This window comes from Astyanax mexicanus, chromosome 1 (genome assembly GCF_023375975.1).
Source record: "Astyanax mexicanus isolate ESR-SI-001 chromosome 1, AstMex3_surface, whole genome shotgun sequence".
In the NCBI taxonomy this organism is placed as follows: domain Eukaryota; kingdom Metazoa; phylum Chordata; class Actinopteri; order Characiformes; family Acestrorhamphidae; genus Astyanax; species Astyanax mexicanus.
The window spans coordinates 73388078-73408824 of record NC_064408.1 but is presented as its reverse complement, the minus strand read 5'-3'; the positions used below and the strand labels follow the sequence as shown (position 1 = coordinate 73408824).

General features: G+C 37.4%; 2 protein-coding genes across 3 annotated transcripts; both read left to right on the top strand.

The window, feature by feature from the left end:
* The first annotated feature begins 1010 nt into the window (after positions 1-1010).
* On the top strand, positions 1011-8348 carry cipcb (CLOCK-interacting pacemaker b). 2 transcript variants are annotated; one of them, XM_007230708.4, is made up of 4 exons: positions 1011-1277; positions 2865-3035; positions 3127-3302; positions 3963-8348. In XM_007230708.4, exons 2-4 carry the CDS (start codon positions 2933-2935, stop codon positions 4818-4820), a joined length of 1137 nt encoding a protein of 378 aa, XP_007230770.3. In that variant the 5' UTR covers positions 1011-1277; positions 2865-2932; the 3' UTR covers positions 4821-8348. The 2 variants fall into 2 exon arrangements, with proteins under 2 accessions (XP_007230770.3, XP_007230771.3); XM_007230709.4 differs by having other exon boundaries at positions 1011-1321.
* A 2986-nt stretch (positions 8349-11334) lies between these two features.
* On the top strand, positions 11335-19940 carry znf410 (zinc finger protein 410). Its single transcript, XM_007230704.4, has 12 exons — positions 11335-11441; positions 13451-13540; positions 13632-13683; positions 14364-14496; positions 14639-14809; positions 15157-15348; positions 15799-15958; positions 16516-16697; positions 18456-18545; positions 19256-19375; positions 19586-19705; positions 19821-19940. The coding sequence occupies exons 3-12, from the start codon at positions 13651-13653 to the stop codon at positions 19901-19903; spliced, it is 1284 nt and encodes a 427-aa protein (XP_007230766.1). The 5' UTR covers positions 11335-11441; positions 13451-13540; positions 13632-13650; the 3' UTR covers positions 19904-19940.
* The last annotated feature ends 807 nt before the right edge of the window (positions 19941-20747 follow it).

Here is a 20747-nt window from a genome sequence, read left to right as displayed (position 1 = left end):
GTGCGCAAAATATGGTAAAACTGAACAATGTGCAGGAGTTCATCACCATTTAGTCAATGAATGCTATTTTTGTCCACTATTTTGCTTATCTAATCTAAGTAACCCTACTTCATTTTTCTTCTCAGTTTTTTAGATCATCCTGAATAGGCTGCTGCAGCACTTTGGGATGTATTTTGGTGGGTCGGCTATTTCTAAAAAAAAAAAAAAAAAAAAGATTCATTACTGTTCCACTGATTTGTTTATTTGGACAGCCTACACTGTGGAAAGTTTTTTTTAGATCCCTTTAGAAGTTTAAAATACTTAAGAGATTGCAATTTTTGCAATGTTTGAGGTATGCTCCCTTCCTTTTAGCCTAAATTAACATGCTGAAAAAGTTTTGTTGAAGACAGGGCTGGCAGTAATCCATTTTTCTGCTTGTTTTACAGTAGCATGTAAAACTTTTGGCTGTTTTAGGGTGTGCCAGCTGAGGTCTAGTATAAATGCAGGAATCCAACCACTAGGGTTGTGATGGCATGAGGGTGAGTGTCTGTATAACAATAATACAGTAATAGGACCTTTATAATGGGTTTATGAGGCTCAGTTTCACTCAGTGAGAGGGCTGGACATTAAGAGTTAGGGGATTAAGTGTTGGCTAGTCTGTGGCTCTGCCTTTACCTAAAGGTTAAGTTAAGACCATGCCTCGAAACTGTTATGTAATCCAGCTATATTCTTACTGGTCCTCATCTCAATTACTCCAGGCAGGCAGTGGCCAAACGACGCCGCTCTGCGGTTGAACACTATGTTCTCAGATTGCCACACATTCACTCCGCTGTCACGTTTTCCAGCTGAAGGTCTGCGGCGCTGACCAATAGCAGAGCGCGACGGGCCGCGGGGGGCGGGGACAGCCAATCACAAACATTGACGTAGGCTCGCTTTTTTTGACGGGTTGGCCCCGCCCATTTGTGCCAAATAAGGAGCGCTTATAAACAAGGAGGGAGAAAAGATGAAAACTGCGCTGTGATTGTTAGAAATTACATGTGATAAATGTTATTATGAGTGAATGTGTGTTTCTGCGGCGGTTCTAACGGCGTGGGTGTTGTGTGCGGGGGGTCTGCTGAAGGCGGGTGTCTCCCCTCGGCATGTGCGCAGCTGTGTGTGGGGGTGTCGCCGGACTACGGTACTCTCCGGTCTCGTGTACAGTATCGTGTACTCCTCACTGAGAGGTTTACGCTACGTGACCGACGAGAGAGAGACGGACAGGCGGGCGGGGAGACCGAGAGAAGCAGCCGAGAGAGCAGGTAGGGCTGCGGAGAAACCCATGTTCACCTGTTCAGAGCGCGGGGTGAGATATGTATAAGATGTGTTGTTGTGTTGAGTTTGAGCAGTTAATCGACCCGGACAGTCAGACTGTGCTGCTAAACAGCTGAAGCCCAGACAGGCGGGTGGGACCAACGCTCAGCAAGTGCCCTGTGGCTAAACTAGATAGACAGACAGGTGGATAAACATGTTAGCTAGCTAAGCTTTAAATTTAGCTGTCTGTATGCCCAACAAACACAGTGTTCAGAAAGTCTGTGGTATCTCAGCTAAGTGACGCTAGCGAGGGCTAACGCGTATCTAGGTTACGTTTAGGGCCGGTGTCCTGTCGAGTTATGCTGCCCATCGATACGTGCTTCTTTACGGCACTGCGCATGCGCCACATTTCTTTGTACCGTTTTCATGTTTTTCATGACAACTCCTTAAGTTTTTATTGGGAGCATTAAACAACCTGCTTGAATATATAAAAAAACGGCAAATACCAGTTAAAAATGGCAATGAAAGGTAAAAATAATAAACTAAAAAACTGGTAAAATACGGGTTATAGTCAAGTATATGACCTAAAGTTTTTAACTTTAGCCACATGATACTGAGATTTAGCCTATCCACATATCCTAAAATTACACAGGCTTCTGCTGGGGGTATTTTCTAATATGCTGTCTAATATGTTGTTTTTTTAGTATTTTTATCTTTTGAAAATTAAATACTCTAGAGTAGCACTGTTTGACAAGGTATCACAACTCGACAGGACACCTTAATTAAAAGCGTTGCTAGCTAGTTAGCTTAGCTAGCGTTAGCTATTAACTGCCAAACTAGGCAGCACGGCTAGCTAACTACAAGCGCTAGCCTAGCAACGCTAATTCCTAGAGTCTAATCTAGAGCACGAATGAGAGAAATATTCGTAAGTAATAAACTACAGTCATTATTAGTATTATTTAGTTAAACATCTCCATAAACCTGCTAACAATGCGAGATGCTACAGTACATGGTTAATTGTGATCTGTTTATTTAACTTAGATCATAAGATCGCAGAAAGCTAACTGCCGTTTCTTTAGCTGTGTTCGCTAACGCTAACCTATATTTAGATGGTTCGTTTCTACACAAATTCAGTTTGTATTTTGCATTTGATATTGGCAACCCGTACACCTGTCTCGGCGATATAACTTATTTTAGGATGAGAGACTTAGCTAACATCATGCATTTATGCAGGATCTATCTAGTTAGCCTGGCGTTAGTTTATGCAGTGTTATCTAGTTGGCTGCTGGTCAAGTACAGACAGTCATCGGTATTGACAACAATAAAGCACAACCTTCTCTGTGATTCAATCAATTTATCAGTAAAACTACACATACTAATCAGTATGTTTATAATAATATGACGTTGTTGGTACCTTTCCATTATTCCTCAATTTTGAAAAAGTGGGTTTCTTAAATTTGTGAAATATTATAGCATTAAGACTGCAGATTAACTAACTATGGTTTAAATCTATTTCAGCCTAAAATGTGTTACGTTTTTTACCTGCTGCATTGTCATTGTCATACTTTCACACTCATTAATCAGAGTTTTCTTAGTTTCAGAAAGCTACCTCTCATTGTGAGAGGTTAAGATTGGTGTGACGGACCCAACTGGTGGGACCAGGATGAGCAGAAAGATGAAGGAAGATGTTGTGAGGACTGTGTGCAAATCCAAAACCAAGAGACTGAACAAGAACGCAGATTCTGAAAGGGATTCAGGTTTCTCAGGTCTGGACTGGAAAATATTGCTAAATGTTTGTAAAGAAACCACAACTTTGTTATTCTGGCTTCATACTAGTTTGTCTCTTTATTTTTGTAGATGCTGGTTCTGAGCATCTGAGTACGCTTGATCGCACAGATGCAGAAAATGCAACTCGAACAGGGATTCCGGCACCGGGGGGTTCACAGTCACAGCCTTCTCAACTGGCTGTCATGGGTGGATCTTTTCAGAGTTTGTCCCCTATGATCTTTATGAACAATGTTCTTCTCAAACAGGTAAATTAAAATTACATTTGTTATTTGTAAGGTAAATTAGTGAGATACAAATTTTTAACTGTAATAGAAACAACAAATTTGTGGACATGTTTGTCATGTAAAAATGTGAAAACAGCAATGTTCGTAGTTTCCCCCAGTTTTAGTAAACAAAATATTTTGCATTTACTTTACAGTGGAAATAATCTTTTAAAGTAATAAAGTGGAAATAATATTTTTGCCAGTGTTGCAGCTTGGTCTACATTCTAGTTGATTATGTATATACAGTTACTGATTTATGATATTTACAGGCCTTATAAAGTGTAAATTATAAGTGTAAGCAAGTAAAGCAATTAGACATTTTATTGGTGAGTGTTTATGACTGCACAATATATTGTTATTGCTGGATTGTCCTCTACAGGATTGATATCAAAACAAAAAAACTCTTTGTTTGTCACGAGAGAGCAAAACCAGTCCTTGTGTCTTAGCTAAACCTTTTACTTTGCAGTTTTCTGCAAAAGTTTCCCATCCATTAGCACAGTGTTATAAAATAATACATTGAACTTTGCCATGTGTGTCATCATTTTACTACAGTATCACAATGCCAGCTACAATTCTGCAGTGCAGTTCCATATTAATCAAACATTCTTTAAATATTATAATTTTTGTTTCACTTTTTAACAGCCTGGTGAGAACCCTAACCCTATGAAGCCCTGGGGCTTCAGTCCAGCTGTTGAGGTTGTTCAGCAACCACAAGTAGTCTTCCTCCAACCAGTGGTCTCCCAGAGAGCTGGTACAGTGCCAAAAGGACCTGCCAGTAAGCGTCGAAGACACAAGAAGTACCTTCCTATTCTGAAATCCTATCCCAAAATTGCTCCTCATCCTGGAGACAGCCCACGAAGTAACTGCACTAGTAACAGCAGCAGTAGCTCCAGCACCACTGCTTCAGTGAAGAGTTCCAGTTCATCTTCCAGTTCCTGGGATCAGCCACAGCAAGATAAACAGCAATGTTTACAGAGTTGTGCCTCTTCTAGCTCCTCAACATCAAATCATCTTCCACCAACCAGGCATGTGCCAGCATCGCCTCAGCCACATCCCACACTCACAGATACCAACACTGGCAGTTGTCCTGGTGTTGAAAGGCCAGCTAATGGACGGCTGGAGCTCACTTCAGCATCCGCAGACTTGCATAGCAAGGCATTACAGCCTCGTCCACAAGCGGTCTCCAAGGATGGCATTAGTGAAAGCAGTGACTCTGACAACAGCAGCAACAAGCGGAAACGATTCTGCAACACCTACAACATTCTCAGTAAATCTGGCTTATTGGACATTACTCTCCGCACTAAAGAGTTGATTCGACAGAACCGGCGAACCCAGACTGAACTGGATCAACTTCGTGAGCACACAAACCTCTTCATGGAAGTCCTACAGACAGGAGACTTGCATGTCTTGAGCAAACTGCAGCTGAGCATGCAGCAGGACACAGAGAAAGAGAAGACCAATAACAATGACTCGGAGACACAGATTGATCAACTAGAGTAAGAACTCCTGAAACAGAGACTCAGAATTTTAAAGCAGATATTCATATTGTCTTTCTTACCATCTTTTGATCTTTTTTTATAACTGTAAATTTAATATATTCATAAGACCTGCCAACACCTGCCATTCTGCAGAAACAAACAGTGTTTTAAGAAGATAGAAAAATGTGAGTAAGGGTGAGCAAAATAAAATTTGCTCTTGTTAGCATCACAATAAAATGAAGGAGAAAACAGCTTAAGTAAAGTCATAATCAAATACACACATTAATGACTACAACATTGCTGAATATTCATAGGCCTGGCAATATTAGCAATATCAGTATAATTTTCCAACTACAGTTAGTTTACTAAGAACTTATAAGGGCTTTTTCTTTTTTGCCTCAGTAACATTGCTAGATTTATAGGCTTAACATGGTATGAATGTAGCATACTCACTGCAGAAAAACAATTTAAATATACAGGGATAAACAAGCAAAACAGATTCTCTATGGGGATGGAATAATCATACGTGTTTTCTTATTAGCACTATTCATCTATACAAATGGCAAAAATAATTATTGTGCCTATATTACATTAATCTCATTTAAAAATATATAAAAGTCATGAAGTACACTACTGAAAATTGAACCTACATAACTCACCCCTATCTCTTTGTCCGCTCTCAATATAAACACAATTTATACATTTAAAAGAAAATGTCCAAATTATGTGTTGGAGTGGTGCGATAATATGGATCAACATATTATGATTTTTATATCAAGTCAAAGAGATCAGGCATTTCAGTTGTATTTGAAGGGTTTATTGCAAAAACAGGTATCTTTTAAACATACCTTTAACTCTATTTCTTTTTAAAGAAACAGTCTGGTCACTTTATAGGTATCTTATAAAGATCTAAGGCAGGTTGTGATCTATGGACCTTTCTACATGAGTAATGTCTTGTAGCAGCACTTGGCTGAACTCATTTTGTATTCTCTGCTCTTTAAGTATTCAGCATGTCAGTGGCCTGTATTTTGATATTTTAGTTTTCATTGATTACCAATGTATATTATTTAACATGATCTGACGATACAAATAAAATGTATAAAAAGTATTAAAAATGGAATTTAGTTCATCAGTCACCACAAGTTTGGATGAAGGCCAGCATATACGTCTTCCCTTGTCTATAATTGTGCCTTAAAAGTCTGGCCACTAGATATTATTACTGTTTATGGTGAAAAAAAAATGTAAATTAGATCGGAGTTTAACATTAAACTTCCACTTGTTGGCAAACTGTTTTAAATTCTATTAGGCAGATTAGAAATGTAAGTATTCCCAAATTCCACTTGGGTAGAAGAATAGTCAGATCTGTGACTCATTTAATGTCTGCTCATTTTTGATTTATGCATCTATGATTGTAATGATTTCTAGATGTCATAATTATGGTTGTAAATGTTACATGTGTCACTGACTGCTGTCACTGTAGCTTATCTTTCTGATTCTGCTTATTAGAAAACCAACAGAGCACCACATGCTTTTCTTCAGTTGTACTTGGTTTATAGTCAGATGGGGTTTTGCAAATTCCACACTCCAAGACTATTAGTTTGATTTATCATTTTAAATGGTCTGGGACTTAAAGTAACACACATTGTCTCAGAAAATGGATTGAAAGTGGTTCAGGTGTTTGTCTATTTTTGCCTTTACTTCATACTACTTGAGTAATATCTGAGGAAGAAGGGAAATGACAAAACTTTGCCCATGCTTCTATCTGCCTGACCAATAACTTTAGTATGTTGACAACATTATTCATATATTGTTATTGTCCAGCAAATTCTCTGCATTATTTGACACAGTAGCTGTTGCATTATGTGGACCACATGAGATGAATTGACCAATTGAAATGCTCTAAATTACTTTGAATAAACTCTCTTTGCATTGACACAAGCAAAAAAACGACATTTGCCTTTGTTTGTAAAGTTGGCAACAATCACATTATTTCTAAATGATTTGTTCTGGTTGCCTTTACTCTAAATAATATCGGAAAAATCTGATGCAATTCTCTCAAACACTTTGTGTGGAACATCTATATGTATGGCAGTCAGTGTGAAACACTGCAGGGCACAGGTGTTGGCATGTGTTTAGTAATGCAGGTCTGCTTTTTTTTTTTTTTACTTTCATGTTCTCAATGAACTGAACGGAATATTGTCAGAGGGTGGAGCACACCCAGGTAATTCCTGACCCAGTGCAAGTCACTGCCTAGCATTTTAATTTTCTTCAGGAATTCTCCATCGGTTGGCATATTGTAAAGACGTTATTTCTTGTTTGTTTGTGTTATTGAACCATATCTAATTGGGTATTTTTCCTGGGAGAATGGAACTACTGAGGCCTAACTACAGTTAGTTCTGCCTTTTATGTATGTGTTTGTTATTTTGTACATGCAGCAGGTCTATTGTGAGCAAAAACACATGGTAAAAGCGGTAATCAGGCTTTTTGTGGCAGCTAAATGTTAACCACTACTTTGTGACTGTAAGTTTTGCCAAATCGTTTGCAGGTTTCGGTTTTAGGAGATGTAGACTGTAAATGCTTCCAAATGATTGGATAGCCTCATTGTATTGCCTTCAAGAATGGTTCAATGTCCATGTAACCAAACGTGTCTAACGATTCACAGATATCTTTCACAGAACCACATGGGAATCTTGTTGTTTTTCAAAATGTGGCATAAGAACCTTGTTTTAAATGTTCTGATGTTTTGTCAGCCTTTCTCTCAGGCAGGTGGTAACTTCTACAGTAGCCTACTTGGATTTATCGACTCTTTAGCCAGTTAACTTGCCTTCTGTAGCAGGGACTTCAATTGACCATTTATTTGTTAAGTCCAGTAGCTTAAAACTCTTTAGCACATTAGTGTCTCTTTAATCTTAGTGAATGTGTTCTGTAGTTCTGATACTGTCTGTGTTGCTGTGTGCTTAAAAACAGTCAAAAGCATGGCTTAAACAGTTGAAATACAGCAACAGGGCAGTTCAGGGCTGATCAGCCTTTAATACAGGTTGTAATAAATTGAAATCTTTGCTGAACGCTAAGTGCTTGACTGTACCTTTCATTTTAATGCCAAAAGGCCTCTGCTTTGAGAACTCACTCGTACAGCTGTGCAAAGGTTCTGGCTTATAGCTTTCCAAATATGCAATCTTTTTATTGTTGTCTTTGCTGTTTTTATGGTTGTCTTTAAAAACCTTTGTGTGCAAAGAGGTGGATTATTACATCACATAATATATAGGCAGCTGCATTTTTTTCTTATTAACTTTATTACTTTCTATTTTCTGTTATTGAGCTATTTGTGACCATTCTCTGTAAAATATTTATTAATGTATATTTGAAGTTCCAAAATGTTCCTTTTTTTTTTTTAAACATATTTATGAAACTGTATGTTTGAATCCCACATTTCATGTAACACTTATACAGACAACCCATTCTCCTGTAGTCTTCCATGAGAGTATCTGTAAAAATAGGCCCCAAATGATGTTTAGGATTTTAGTAGTATGATTAAACCTCCTTAAAATCATGATCCAAATTAAATACTGTCTTTCTTATTTGACATTACTGATATTTTGTCCTGCATCAGTCTCAGAGTGTTTTACTGTTTACTTGCTTTATTGGCATAAAGGCATATTGTATCTTGTTGTTAAATAATAGAAAAACATGATCACTAATCCTGTGGCAGTGTTTGTCCTCCCAGTTCTATATTTATTGTCTAGGCTTGTACTTCTTGGGCAACGTTCAAGTACAATGTTGGACAACAGGAAATACCAAATTTTCAACTTTATACTTGTATGCAAACATCAAACCAAGGAAGCTTATTCATCTTTTGTGCCCTTAAAACAGTGTATGTTAGTGTCAAATGCATTCCAGACAAGTCTAATTTGGGTAGATACCCCCCCAAGGCCTGATACACAAACCAGTCCTAACATTAGCACCAACTTTCTTAAATTAAGTGCAATCTCGTGTGACCTGACAATTTGTGGTGTGGTCTACCAAGATCTTTGAAGGTGTTCTTTGGTATAAAGTCATTATCAGTAGGTCATTAGTACTGTAATTTTGAGGTGGAGTGTTCTTGACTTTGTCCAGTTCGCTGTCCTTCTTTGGGGCCTTTTTGGTAGGTACTGACCACTTATACTAGGAACACTCATATGACCTGCCTGATGTTTTGGAGCTACATAAATCCAGAATGGTTTAGCCATCATAGTATAGCCGACGTATAGCCGATGTCCCAGCTATAGATCTTTTTTGTAGCTTCAAATCTTTTTTGCAAAACCCAATTTTGGCTGTCAAAAATGTCCAAATATTCACTAAATTCCCTTCAGGATCAATAAATTGTTTGTCTGTCTGTCTCTGTCTGTCTATGTGTCTGTATGTATTTTTATAATTTTTTACCTACTTAAAATGTTAAACATTGACCACAAGATCCAGCTGATACACAACAAAGAACATTTTAATCACATTCTTGATCAAGCTTATACCATAATGGATTATATGTGTGCTCTCATTGGAAGTTAGTCAGAGTTTTTTCTAAGCATGTTATCATTTTTCTGTAGGTCCACAATATCACTTCATCTGTCCTGATATGTGAGATTAGAGTATAGAGTATATATGGCCCTAACATAATTTTATTCGTGGCACATTGCCTTAAATGAGAAAGGAAAATAGTACACACATCTCTGATTAGCAAATGACACATTTACAATTATCACTTTCTTTGAAACAAATTCAAAGAAGTTAAATATTTAGGGTAATATGTGATGCTTTAATCTTTGAGGCCACCATAAGTACAATATATGGACAAAGGTGGTGCTTTTAAAAGCAACGTAGTCTGAATGAACTGTATATATATATATTCTTTATTGTATATTTTACCCATCTTTTTTTTTTTACTTAGCTAGTTTATTTGCTGTTGCTATTTGTAGACTCTGTTGGGACTGCTACTTAATCTTATTTATATCTGTGGCTAGACTAGCAGTCAGGATTGGCTGTGTACAGCAGTAACTCCCATTGGATTCATGACCTACTTGTGTAAAGCATGCTGGGTACTGTAGTGAGGGAGTTCTGTTAAATTGATTAGATTGAGAATTACAGCGCTATATTACAGAAAACTGCATTACATAAAAATAACATTAAAGGCTAGATTCAGCCACAGCTCATATGTTCATTCCGAGCATTATCTTCAGTCTCCTCATGAACAAGCCGATGCTGTGCTCTGCTGTGGATGCTGCTGGTATTCTGAAACAGCTGGAAATGTGGGTCAGTGCGAGGTTTCACAAGTGAGACCACAGGAGGTCACAGTGAGCTCCATGTGCTGGTGACATACAGGACAAGACTCAGATAGCTCATGTAACTCTTCTTTACAGGTGGACTCATCATCATTGTCTATGTGACTGAAATAAAAATACATTTTAAAATTTGTGTCATTATTGTTATTATTGATATGTATACATGGAGTGAAAGTGAGTGTGCTGTAATATGTGTGAAGGCGCGCGCGCATGCTCGTGCAGTTCTGCTCTCGTCTTCACTAGTTGTGGGAGTCGATTCTTTGAATCGCACTCAAGCTGTGTGTGTGTGTGTGTGTGTGTGTGTGTGTGTGTGTGTGTGTGTGTGTGTGTGTGTGTGAGAGAGAGAGAGAGAGAGAGAGAGAGAGAGAGAGAGAGAGAGAGAGAGAGATAATAAATGGATCATTCTATAACTGGTGCTTCTCCCAGATAAACTTATTGGTATTTTTCCAAAATAAAAAACACTTTAGTGAATCAGTTTTGAATAATTATACTAATTGCATTTTAATGTTAATAATATTTGAGATATACACCACTGGTCAAAAGTTTTAGAACACTCCCATTTTTCCCCTTTTATATTTGGCATTTAAATGTTCTTAAGATTCAGTCAATAACCATAAATGGTACAAAATCCCGTGTACAAAATGTCAGTGCCTTTAAGGAAAACAAATCAACTAAAAACTGAAAAAAGTCATTTTACTATTGTAAAACTGTATATGTATGTATTAGTATGTTGTAAAAAAAACATATATTGTTAAAAGGGGGGTGGGGGGATTTTTTGGTAAACAATTGGTAAATGGGGAAATGCATTTAGCTCAGCGTGACAATAGACTAAAGAGAAGAGGAGAGTTAGAGGTCTGACAGGTGAAGTGTAGTAAGAAAGTCATTGCTAAGATGAGAAAATAAAAAAGCAGCTTGTCTGGGTGATGGAGCACTGTCACTGGACAACTAAGAAATAGGGGTGTACACAAAATATGAACTAAATAACTCAGCTTACACTGTATTGTCTTTGTCCCCTGATATCAGATTTTTAAAATTATATATAGTAAATGTAATAGTATTGAATGGAACTTTTTGTATAATGTGTAATTTCAGTAATTATAAATTCCATGTCTGCCCTAATCTTCTAATCAACTCTGCTACCTAGTAATGGATACAATGATGATGGTAGAATTAAGTCAGTGAGTCGACTCACTCTGACTCGGAGTCGACTCCACAGTGGCTGAAATCGAACAGCTCTAGTTCTCACTACAACCCGGAAGGAGACGGGGCCGAGCTTTGTGTTTGTGGTGTGCGGTGTTGTGTCCGGGCGGACTGTGAGCGCGGTGATGATGGTAGGGCTATAGTTAATGTGTTTGTGCTGGAGGAGAATGTGTGTTATTGTCTCTGAGAGTCAGTTCTAAACACTGAGTTAATCCACAGTGACTCCGGGCTAACGCGGGCTCAGCTGAGTTAGCTGTTTAGTGGAGTTCAGCTAGCAGCTCAGATGCTAACGCTAACTAACCAGCCTACACGGTAGTGAGGGTGGAGAAAAGTCGAGGTGAGGGGTTTTAATGGTTTTAGAGGGGTACATAGTTTTAAACACAGTTATCTGGAGTCTGCAGGTATTTTACTGTCTGGCTGTGTGAGAGCTGAGAGCTCGTTAAGCTGTCTGATCCGCCTCTGTAGCTCAGAGTCAGGCCAGAGGAGCACTCCCCAAAACAGAGAGACACTGTGAGATAGGGGTGGGCGATATGGCCCTAAAATAACATCGTGATATTTTTGCGATAACGATACTCTTGGCAATATAACAAAACACTGAATTAAAAAAAATATATTTAAATAATACATTATTACTATTACTACTACAAAAAGTTATATTGTTGCATGCTATATGATATGGCCCACCCCTAACTGAGATATTAAAAAATACAAGAATTAAATCAGATTTCTTACAGAAGTCTCCATATATTCAGGATTAAAGTAAACTGAATGATACTGGACCGATATAATTTGTCTGTAGTAGATATATAAAGGGAAATGAAAACTAAAAACAGCAAAAAAGTAGTACCCTGATGTGATAACTGGGGGTGTGTGATATGACACGATATTTCAGGGTATAATATCGTTCACAGTATTCAAAAACGTTGGCAATATTATTGTGTACGATACGATATGGCACACCCCCACAGTAGGACTCTTGTGGGGCTATTTTGTGTTTCTGTTTTTAAAGCTTTCTGTGGTTTCTGTCATCTCTTTTCTTCAAAGTCAACTTAAAATTCTTGGATTAGTATTTTGCCAAACAGGAAATATCAGCTGTTCCTTTTAAACATACAGTGTAAATGTTATGTGTTTTTATTAGTTTTACAATAGTGTGTAAATCTGTCATGATAATTACATTATCGACTTATTGTACAGTAAGTAGACATGACCTCAAAAAAATTTAATTTCATTGTGATATCGTCTATTGTGTTTATTTGTTCACATGCACTTCCTGGCCAAAGAAAAGTCAGCACCTGGATTGCTGCAGTTGGTCAGGTCTGGGTTCAGCAACAGTATGTGCTGAAAGAATGAGGTCAGCTGACTACCTGAATATACTGAATATAGACCAGGTTATTCCATCAATTGATTTTTTTTATTCCCTGATGATACGGGTATATTCCAAGATGATAATGTCAGGATTCATGGGTCTGGAATTGTGAAAGAGTGATTCAGGCAGCATGAGATCATCATTTTCACACATGGATTGTTCACCACAGAGTCCAGATCTTAACCCTTATTGAGAATCTTTGGGATGTGCTGGAGAAGACTTTGTGCAGTGGTCAGACTCTTCCATCACCAATGCTGCAAGATCTTGGTGAAAAATATGCAACTCTGGATTGAAATAAATCTTGTGACATTGCAGAAGCTTATTGAAACTATACCGCAGTGAATGCGTGCAGCAATCAACGCTAAAGGCTGTCCAAAGAAATATTAGTGTGTGAACTTTTATTTGGCCTGGCAGTGTATATAACAGTGAACAGTATTTTAGCCAGTCCAACAATGGCCATGCTTCAATAACTGTTTCTCTATATAAACAGTGTGGACTGCAGTAAGTGAAGAAACAAGTATATAATACCCAAACTATGATTTATTACAATTGTGTTTTCTTTAAAATGGTATCATTGCTTTGTTTTGCTCTTATTAATATTATATCAGTTTTAGTTAAATGGTCTAAAAGTGACAATAATATTATTTATCACAATAATCTATAAGCGGTGTATATATATATATATATATATATATATATATATATATATATATATATATATATATATATAATTTTATTGTGTGGTAGTTTCACTTACACTTTTTCTTCATTTAGGCATTTGGACGGCCAGGATAAAAAAGTTTCAACAGTTGTAATGTGAAGGCTGTTTTAGACCCAGTCTTCCTATGTATCCACATCAGCAGGGTGAGTACAATATTAAGTCACCGTTTTCGACATGTTTTATAATTTGTGTGTTAAACATTTTTTTTTACTTTTATTTACTTTTCCAATATAGATCATATAAGACTGAATCCATGCTTTCTGATGAGCTTGACTCCAAACCTGAGGTAGATATTTCACTGTGTTGCTCACATTTCTATTTATATACAGTGCTAGTCAAAAGTTTAGACACATCTTCTCATTCAGTGTTTTTCTTTATTTGTATTTTTTAATTTATTTTCTACATTGTAGACTAATATTAAAGACATGAAAACAATTAAGGGACACACATGGAATTACGTAGTAAACAAAAAAGTGTTTGTTCTCCACAATCCCCTGATCTAAACTCAACTGAGATGGTGATTTGGGATGAGCTGGAGATTCACAGCGTGAAGGAAAAGCAGCAACTATTGTTCAGAACCTCCAGGGACTCCTTTAAGAGGCCTACTATTCCAGGTGACTCTACCTCATGAAGCCACTGATATATACATACCAAGAGTGTGCAGATCTTTCCTCAAAGCCAAATGTGGTACTTAGAAGAATCTAAAGTTCAAAACGTATTCTGGTTTGTCTAACAATTTTTACAAAATAATCCTGCAATGTGTTCCTGTATAGCTTTGATGTCTTCAATATTAAATTTACAATGTAAAAAATCATAAAAAAAGAAAACATATTGAATGAGAAAAGGTGTGTCCAAACATTTCACTAGTACTGTAAATAGTTAAATTTAAATTAGTTAAATTGTTAAATAAGAAGGGTGGCAAGTCATTGTAACTTAACTGCACGCCTGTATTATGTCTCGTTAAAGCTGCTGGTTGAGTTTGTGCAGAACGCCTCCATACCGTTGGGCCAGGGCCTGGAGGAATCAGACCCTAAGACACCGTGTCTACCTCTCCTTGCCTCTTCTGAAAACTCCATATGCAGCCAGCTAGACCTTCAAGGTACAGACCTTTTGGCATTTTAGTGACCAAGTGTTATAGATTCTGATTGTTTATTTGGGAAGTCTCTGCTCTCTACTCTGCTCAGACTTGTTATTCTTGGATATATTCTCACCACTGTCATTCTTGATGTTTTTATCTTAAGAGAGTACTCTTAGCCATGCGGCTTCTCCATCACTGTCAGAGTTTGGGCCAGAGCGAAGCCCCCTGGTTGTGCAGCTTCAGTCTCACTCCCCAACGACAAGCCCACCGGCACTACTTCAGGAACTTCAGCAACCAGACAGCACCTCTTATGTCCTGCTCAACCTTGCTAAAGGCATGCATAAATCTGAGTATATCTGATTTCGTAAAACTTTGCATTGCTTTGGGCAGCAGTGAAGAATGTGTTGAGGTTTAGTTTACATATAAAATAAGATGTAAAAACATTGTGAGGTGGTCATTAATCAAAGGAAAAAACACAAAATACTGGTAAGTGCTTAAATTGTTTGTTGTTTTTTAATTTGTTCTGAGTTTTTTTTATGGTTTATTAGAAAGTAATTTAGCAACTTTGTTCACCCTATGTAAATGTGAAAGTTTATTTTTTATTTTTTATTAATTGCATGTGAAACCAAATTGGATGTGTTTGCCATTGCACATCAGTACAATGTAATTCTCTTTCTGAAGGGTTGGCAGCATCCGCGGAGCCGCTGGTGTTTGTGCAGGATGACGTGGATGAGGCAGAGGAGGAGATTTCTGCAGGAGAGTGTGGAGATGGGAGCGCCCCGTGGTACCTGCGGGTGCAGGAGTTGGCCCACGACAGCCTGATCGCTGCCACCCGAGCCCAGCTGGCAAAGGAAGCCAGGGCTAGTAGCAACAGTAATGTTTAACGACTTATTATTTATTGTTTAATTCATTGTTGTTCATTAAACATTGTAAGATAATTTGTTTTTATTTAGTTTCCATCCATTACAGTTATTTCGGTCATAATATTTACAATTTATTTTAGAAATAGATTTATATTTATTATTTGTTATAAATAATGCAAGTTTATATTAACAACAACATAATTAGAGCATATTGTGATGCCTTAACAAATAATTCCCATAACAATTTAAATGCATTTCTGGTTCATTACTTAAAATGTGGGTTTTGTGGCACTCCAGGACTATGAATGGGAACTGCTGTTAAAGCCAATAACAGTCTTTTAACTTTTTTATAACAGTCTTTTTTGATAACTCCCTGAACATTTCTTTACACTATGCACAGTTTGAAAGTCTCATATTTAAAGAGACCTCCATCATAATCTCCTGTGCTGTTGCTGCCCAGGTGACCATATTCACAGCTACCAGACAGAGGCACCAAAAAAGGAGCAACCACCACGGAACAGTCGTACATCTGCAGAGAAGATTCTTAGGTGTCCTTATGAGAACTGCCACAGGACATTTACCTGGCCTGCACATCTGAAGTATCACCTTAAAACACACAGGTAGAGACAGAAAATATGGATGACTCTGTATGATCAGTCAACTGCAAGATTCCTTGTTTTTCATTATAAGTGTGCAAAATGATCCTTATGTAGGAACTGAGTGAAAAAAGTAAGCCTTCACTAGCTCATTTAACTGTTTTAACACACACGCACTTACATGCCAGAAGTCATGGGATAGCAGTATGTAAATGATTATTACCTCAAGGAACAGCTACTGAGTGCTGCTGACACTTTGTTTAATAAGGTTGTACACTGGCTATCGTGCTCATGGCAAAGTGGTGTCAATTATTGGGGTTCAAACAAGCACTCATAGTGGGTGCCAGATAAATGGGCAATTCTATTTAAGTTTTGTGATCATTTAACATTCCTTAATCAACAGTGTCACATTTGTACTGGGTATGCATCATAGAAGGCATTATAACCCACGTGGACAACACAGTGGGTGGTAATGATTGTAACCAGTGAATCATTCATCATCATCTCCAGTGTGGTATATATGCTCTAAACATGACACAATGACATAAATCAAGTACACCTCTGTGATTGTTCTGTTTCAGGAATGACCGCACATTCCGCTGCGGAGCTGAGGGCTGTGGAAAGAGCTTTTACGTGCTGCAGAGACTGCAGGTGCACATGAGGACGCACAATGGCGAGAAACCCTTCATTTGTAATGAGAAGAACTGTGGCAAAAAGTTTACCACAGCCGGTAACCTGAAGAACCACAAACGTACACATACTGGTAGGCAACGTTTTTTTTTTTTTTTTTTTTTTAAATCCAAACTTTTACATCTCTGCTTTTTTGCCTCATTTGAGGGCAGAGATGAGGTCAAAAATACAGCAGTTTTTTCTGACTATCCAGACCATAACTGCAATATAAAACTAAAATGAATGTTCTGCGCTAACTACTGTTAATTACCGTCTTTCTCCCCAAAATAAATATTATGTCAACAGAAGCAATATGAACTTTTGTGTTCACTTTTTGTGAGATTAAATTACAGAATTAGGCAAAATATATATATATTTTTTAAATAACTAAGCATCTTCTAATAAATTAATATATTGGTAAAATAAAGTATTAAAAAGCAGAATAACACTGCATTATTGCCCTAATCCTACTGTTACTCACTTTTCATCAACTTTGTGATGTTAGGATTAGTTTTAAGTGAAAGTGCAGGCCTTGTAAGAGAATTATAGTCAATACACAGGGGCATCACTAGACCCAGTTTTCTGGAGCACATTTCCCATTAAATGTTTCTGTGCCCCAATATAATCACAGGAGAAAATTCAGTATGTAAGCCATAAAGTTAAAACAGCAAACTCTGGGCTTTGGGGTTCACAACACAAACATTATGCCCATGCAAATTTACTGTCCTCAGCATTTAGCTTAGAACACTCAGTTCCCATAAAGTCAGACTGTATGCCAGCTACATACAATATGGGAGTAGCATAGCAAGTATCTAGTAGTGTAGATACAGGAATGTTTAACATTTTGTATTGTATTGTTCTGGTTCTATGTTGTTGTGAATATTGGTCTTGAGATGCTGAAGAAAAGTATTTTGTTACAGAAAGTAGCAAAGCAAAATAAAACAAGGGAAATGTAAAAATCTATTTACAGCTTTCCTAAATCCTGGAAGATGTGGCGGAACTTTCCATAGCAGTCTTTACATGGAGTTACGCTCCTGTCTTAATCTGCCCATGTGTGCAGTACATGACCAAAGATGGGGTGATATAATGCTCTAATTAAGGCTCGATGTAATGAATTAATACTTTTTTTTTGGGTACATCTTAAAACTTGCATACAAAGATAAAAAAAATTAAAGCAGAAATAACATGGTACAGAATTGTAAGTTCTGTGATGAAAGGAAAGTTAAATTTATTCTCACAAACTCCAGAATCAAGAATAAAAATTAAAAAGCTGATTTTCAACAAGTAGTTGTTTCACCAAGGGCCTGGAGAAATGCAGTTTCTCTTAGCCGTTTTAAAGATTGTACTGTGAAAATAATTCTAAATATCCATATATTTTGACCCAAAAGCTTTTAATATGTGGTTGTACAACTGCTTCTGCAACTCACCAGCAAAACAGTCTGGGGTATCAAGGGTAATCAAGGGTATTTAAAGTGTTTATCCTTTTGTTGAAGTAACTGTCTTCAATGTACAGGGAAGATTTTGGAGCTTTGCTGTGATGGTTTGCCTGCATTCAGAGAAAAGAGTGTTAGTGAAGTCAGTGTTGGATTATTATCACCCCAACTCATTCCAAAAGTATTGGATTGAGCTCCATCATTTCAAAGAACAAAGTTCCACTGATCCATAACTCAATGCTTTATATCCCTCTAGCACATGCCTGGCATTCGGCTTGATGGCAATAGTAATGTTTATCTGCTCCAGAGAGTCCTTTTCTATTGACATTTCATCTGTACAGAGACTAGACAAGCTTTTTATTATGATTCTTAATATAATACTGTTGTTTTAAATGAGACTTGTTGTTTGTGTGTTCTAGGTGAGAAGCCCTTCCTTTGTGAAGCAGACAATTGTGGACGTTCCTTTGCAGAATACTCCAGCCTACGCAAACACATGCTGGTGCATTCTGGTGAGCAGGAAATGTGTATTGTTTTATTTGAACATTAGGTTTTTTATTTGCGTTGATGTCATTTCCATATTCTAAAACACTTTCTAAACTTGTGTATTGTATGTTAGCAAATTTGCATATGCAAAAGGCAGATAAGAAAATATGTAAATCTATTTGCGTTTAACATTAGAATAAAAAACAAAAAAAATTGTACATTGTATTTTTTTTATGTTAGCTTGCCTATTTTCTGACCTCGCACCTTGAGGTTGTTTTAGTTACCATCCATCTAACTCCTTCTTTAGAAGAATTCCCAGTTCTTTGATATGGTGAATCAGATGAGCTGCTGGTGAACTGAATTAATTCATACAGTGTCCATTTCTAAAATGAGGATTAAGCCTAGTCTAAGACTGTATTTTGCTTTCAATTAAAAAATCTCTATTCAAAAAGATGTGTAGTAAAAAAATGTCCAATTCCTGTTTGGAAAACTGCCCCATAGTGTCTGGAGTTCACACAGAACAAAAAATCAGATCTTTTTCTGATCGTGTTCTTCTAACCAACATCTTCATTCACTGCAGAAAACAAGTTCTGTCTTTCGAAATTTTCAAATGTAACTTAAACATTTTACAAGCAGAACTTCAGAATTCTATGCAGTACTGTGTACCTATACAGCCTCAGATTTGGCTAAATCTAACTAGACCAGATAGCATCAACTCACGCTTTGTCATAATTAGGAGAGAAGCCTCATCAGTGTTCCATATGCGGGAAGACGTTCTCTCAGAGTGGCAGCAGAAACGTCCACATGAGGAAGCGTCATGGAGAGGATGCTCTCAGTTCAGAAAGCAGAGAAACAGGTAATAAGAGATCACTTTGTGCTTTGAGTAATACGATTACTATTGAGTCTGTAGTTTTATTCCCAGCAATTACACTCTGCTGTTACAAGCTATTGTGGAACTCTACCCGTTGATAAATCACTGAAGTGTAAAAGTATCACGCAGAGAAGGAAATGGAGAAGGGACGTTAGGCTTGAGGACTATGATGTGGTTCTGCTTTTTGATTGGCAGGAGAGGCTCTGACTCACAGCAGTTTGTTAGAGGCTGATGGTGCGGTTGGTGAGTCCATGGTAACCATGACAACAGTTGTGGAGCCAGTTAATCTACACCATGCAATGCTGAGGGCACAAGGTACACACTGTCCGCCTGAACATACTGCTTTCAGAACACCCTAAAATAACTTAATATACCCAATTATTGTCTTTTCTCATTTCCTTTTCTCTCCTTTGTGCTCCGGGCCCTGCAGACCCAGTCGTGGTACTCTCTCCACCTCATGATCTGGTCTCTGGAGGTCATGGTTATGGGGAGGACGTTGTGGCATTGCTATAGTAGTATTTGTAAATAAAGTAATTATTGAGTTCATGTACATTTGTCTTTTTTTGGGTCTTTTTTTTTTTTTATTATGGTCAAGGAACTAGTCAGCATAGTATTTGTCAAAATTATTAAATGATCTTCAAAAGTACAAATGTGAAGGACAAGTAAATCCACCACCAATTGTGTACAAACCCACTTAAGATAATAAAGATGCAGTGAGTGATTGTCAGATGGTGAAGGTCACCCATTTTCTCTCTCTTCCTGCTGATCAGAGAGGCTAGAGCATCCTAGATACAATAATATTTAACATCTTTACTTCTCAATACTGCTGCCAGTGCAGCGCAAAATCATGACATAACAAAAAAACAACAGACTCTGATCCCACTTTAATCTAACAGAATCAAAAGCCAAAATATTAGATTGTACAAATAAATAATGCAGCATAGTTGTCAGCATGTTTTCAAGAAGGAATCCATTGAGAATTTCCAGCAGCAAATTGTCACATTTAGAAAAACAAAACTGGCTTTGTTTCCAGGATGTTTGATCATTACTGTTTGAGAAATTAAAACATCACTGTTTAGTGTTTAGCAGATATTTGTCCAGAGAAACGTATATGCTTACTTATATCACAGAGGTTGTTTAAAGAGTCTTGGCCAAGGACTCTTATTTGATTGTATCAAACCTCAGTCTCCCACATTGTGTGGTAGCTTAGTGGAAGTTGTGTTATCTGTTGTGCCACAGAAACCATATCGATTTTAAAATATACAGAAGCTGTTACTGCTCCTGACCTTGGATTCTTGAAAAATAAGGATCGAACAAGATGAAAGAATGTTTTAAATATGACACTGGTTCAATAAGA

Coding starts and splice junctions, on each gene's coding strand:
- cipcb (XM_007230708.4), top strand. CDS start 2,933: ATGAGCAGAAAGATGAAGGAAGATGTTGTGAGGACTGTGTGCAAATCC. Junction 3,036..3,126: donor AAGGGATTCAGGTTTCTCAG/GTCTGGACTGGA, acceptor TTATTTTTGTAG/ATGCTGGTTCTGAGCATCTG. Junction 3,303..3,962: donor ACAATGTTCTTCTCAAACAG/GTAAATTAAAAT, acceptor ACTTTTTAACAG/CCTGGTGAGAACCCTAACCC.
- znf410 (XM_007230704.4), top strand. CDS start 13,651: ATGCTTTCTGATGAGCTTGACTCCAAACCTGAG. Junction 14,497..14,638: donor CAGCCAGCTAGACCTTCAAG/GTACAGACCTTT, acceptor TTTTATCTTAAG/AGAGTACTCTTAGCCATGCG. Junction 15,349..15,798: donor AGCCAGGGCTAGTAGCAACA/GTAATGTTTAAC, acceptor GTTGCTGCCCAG/GTGACCATATTCACAGCTAC.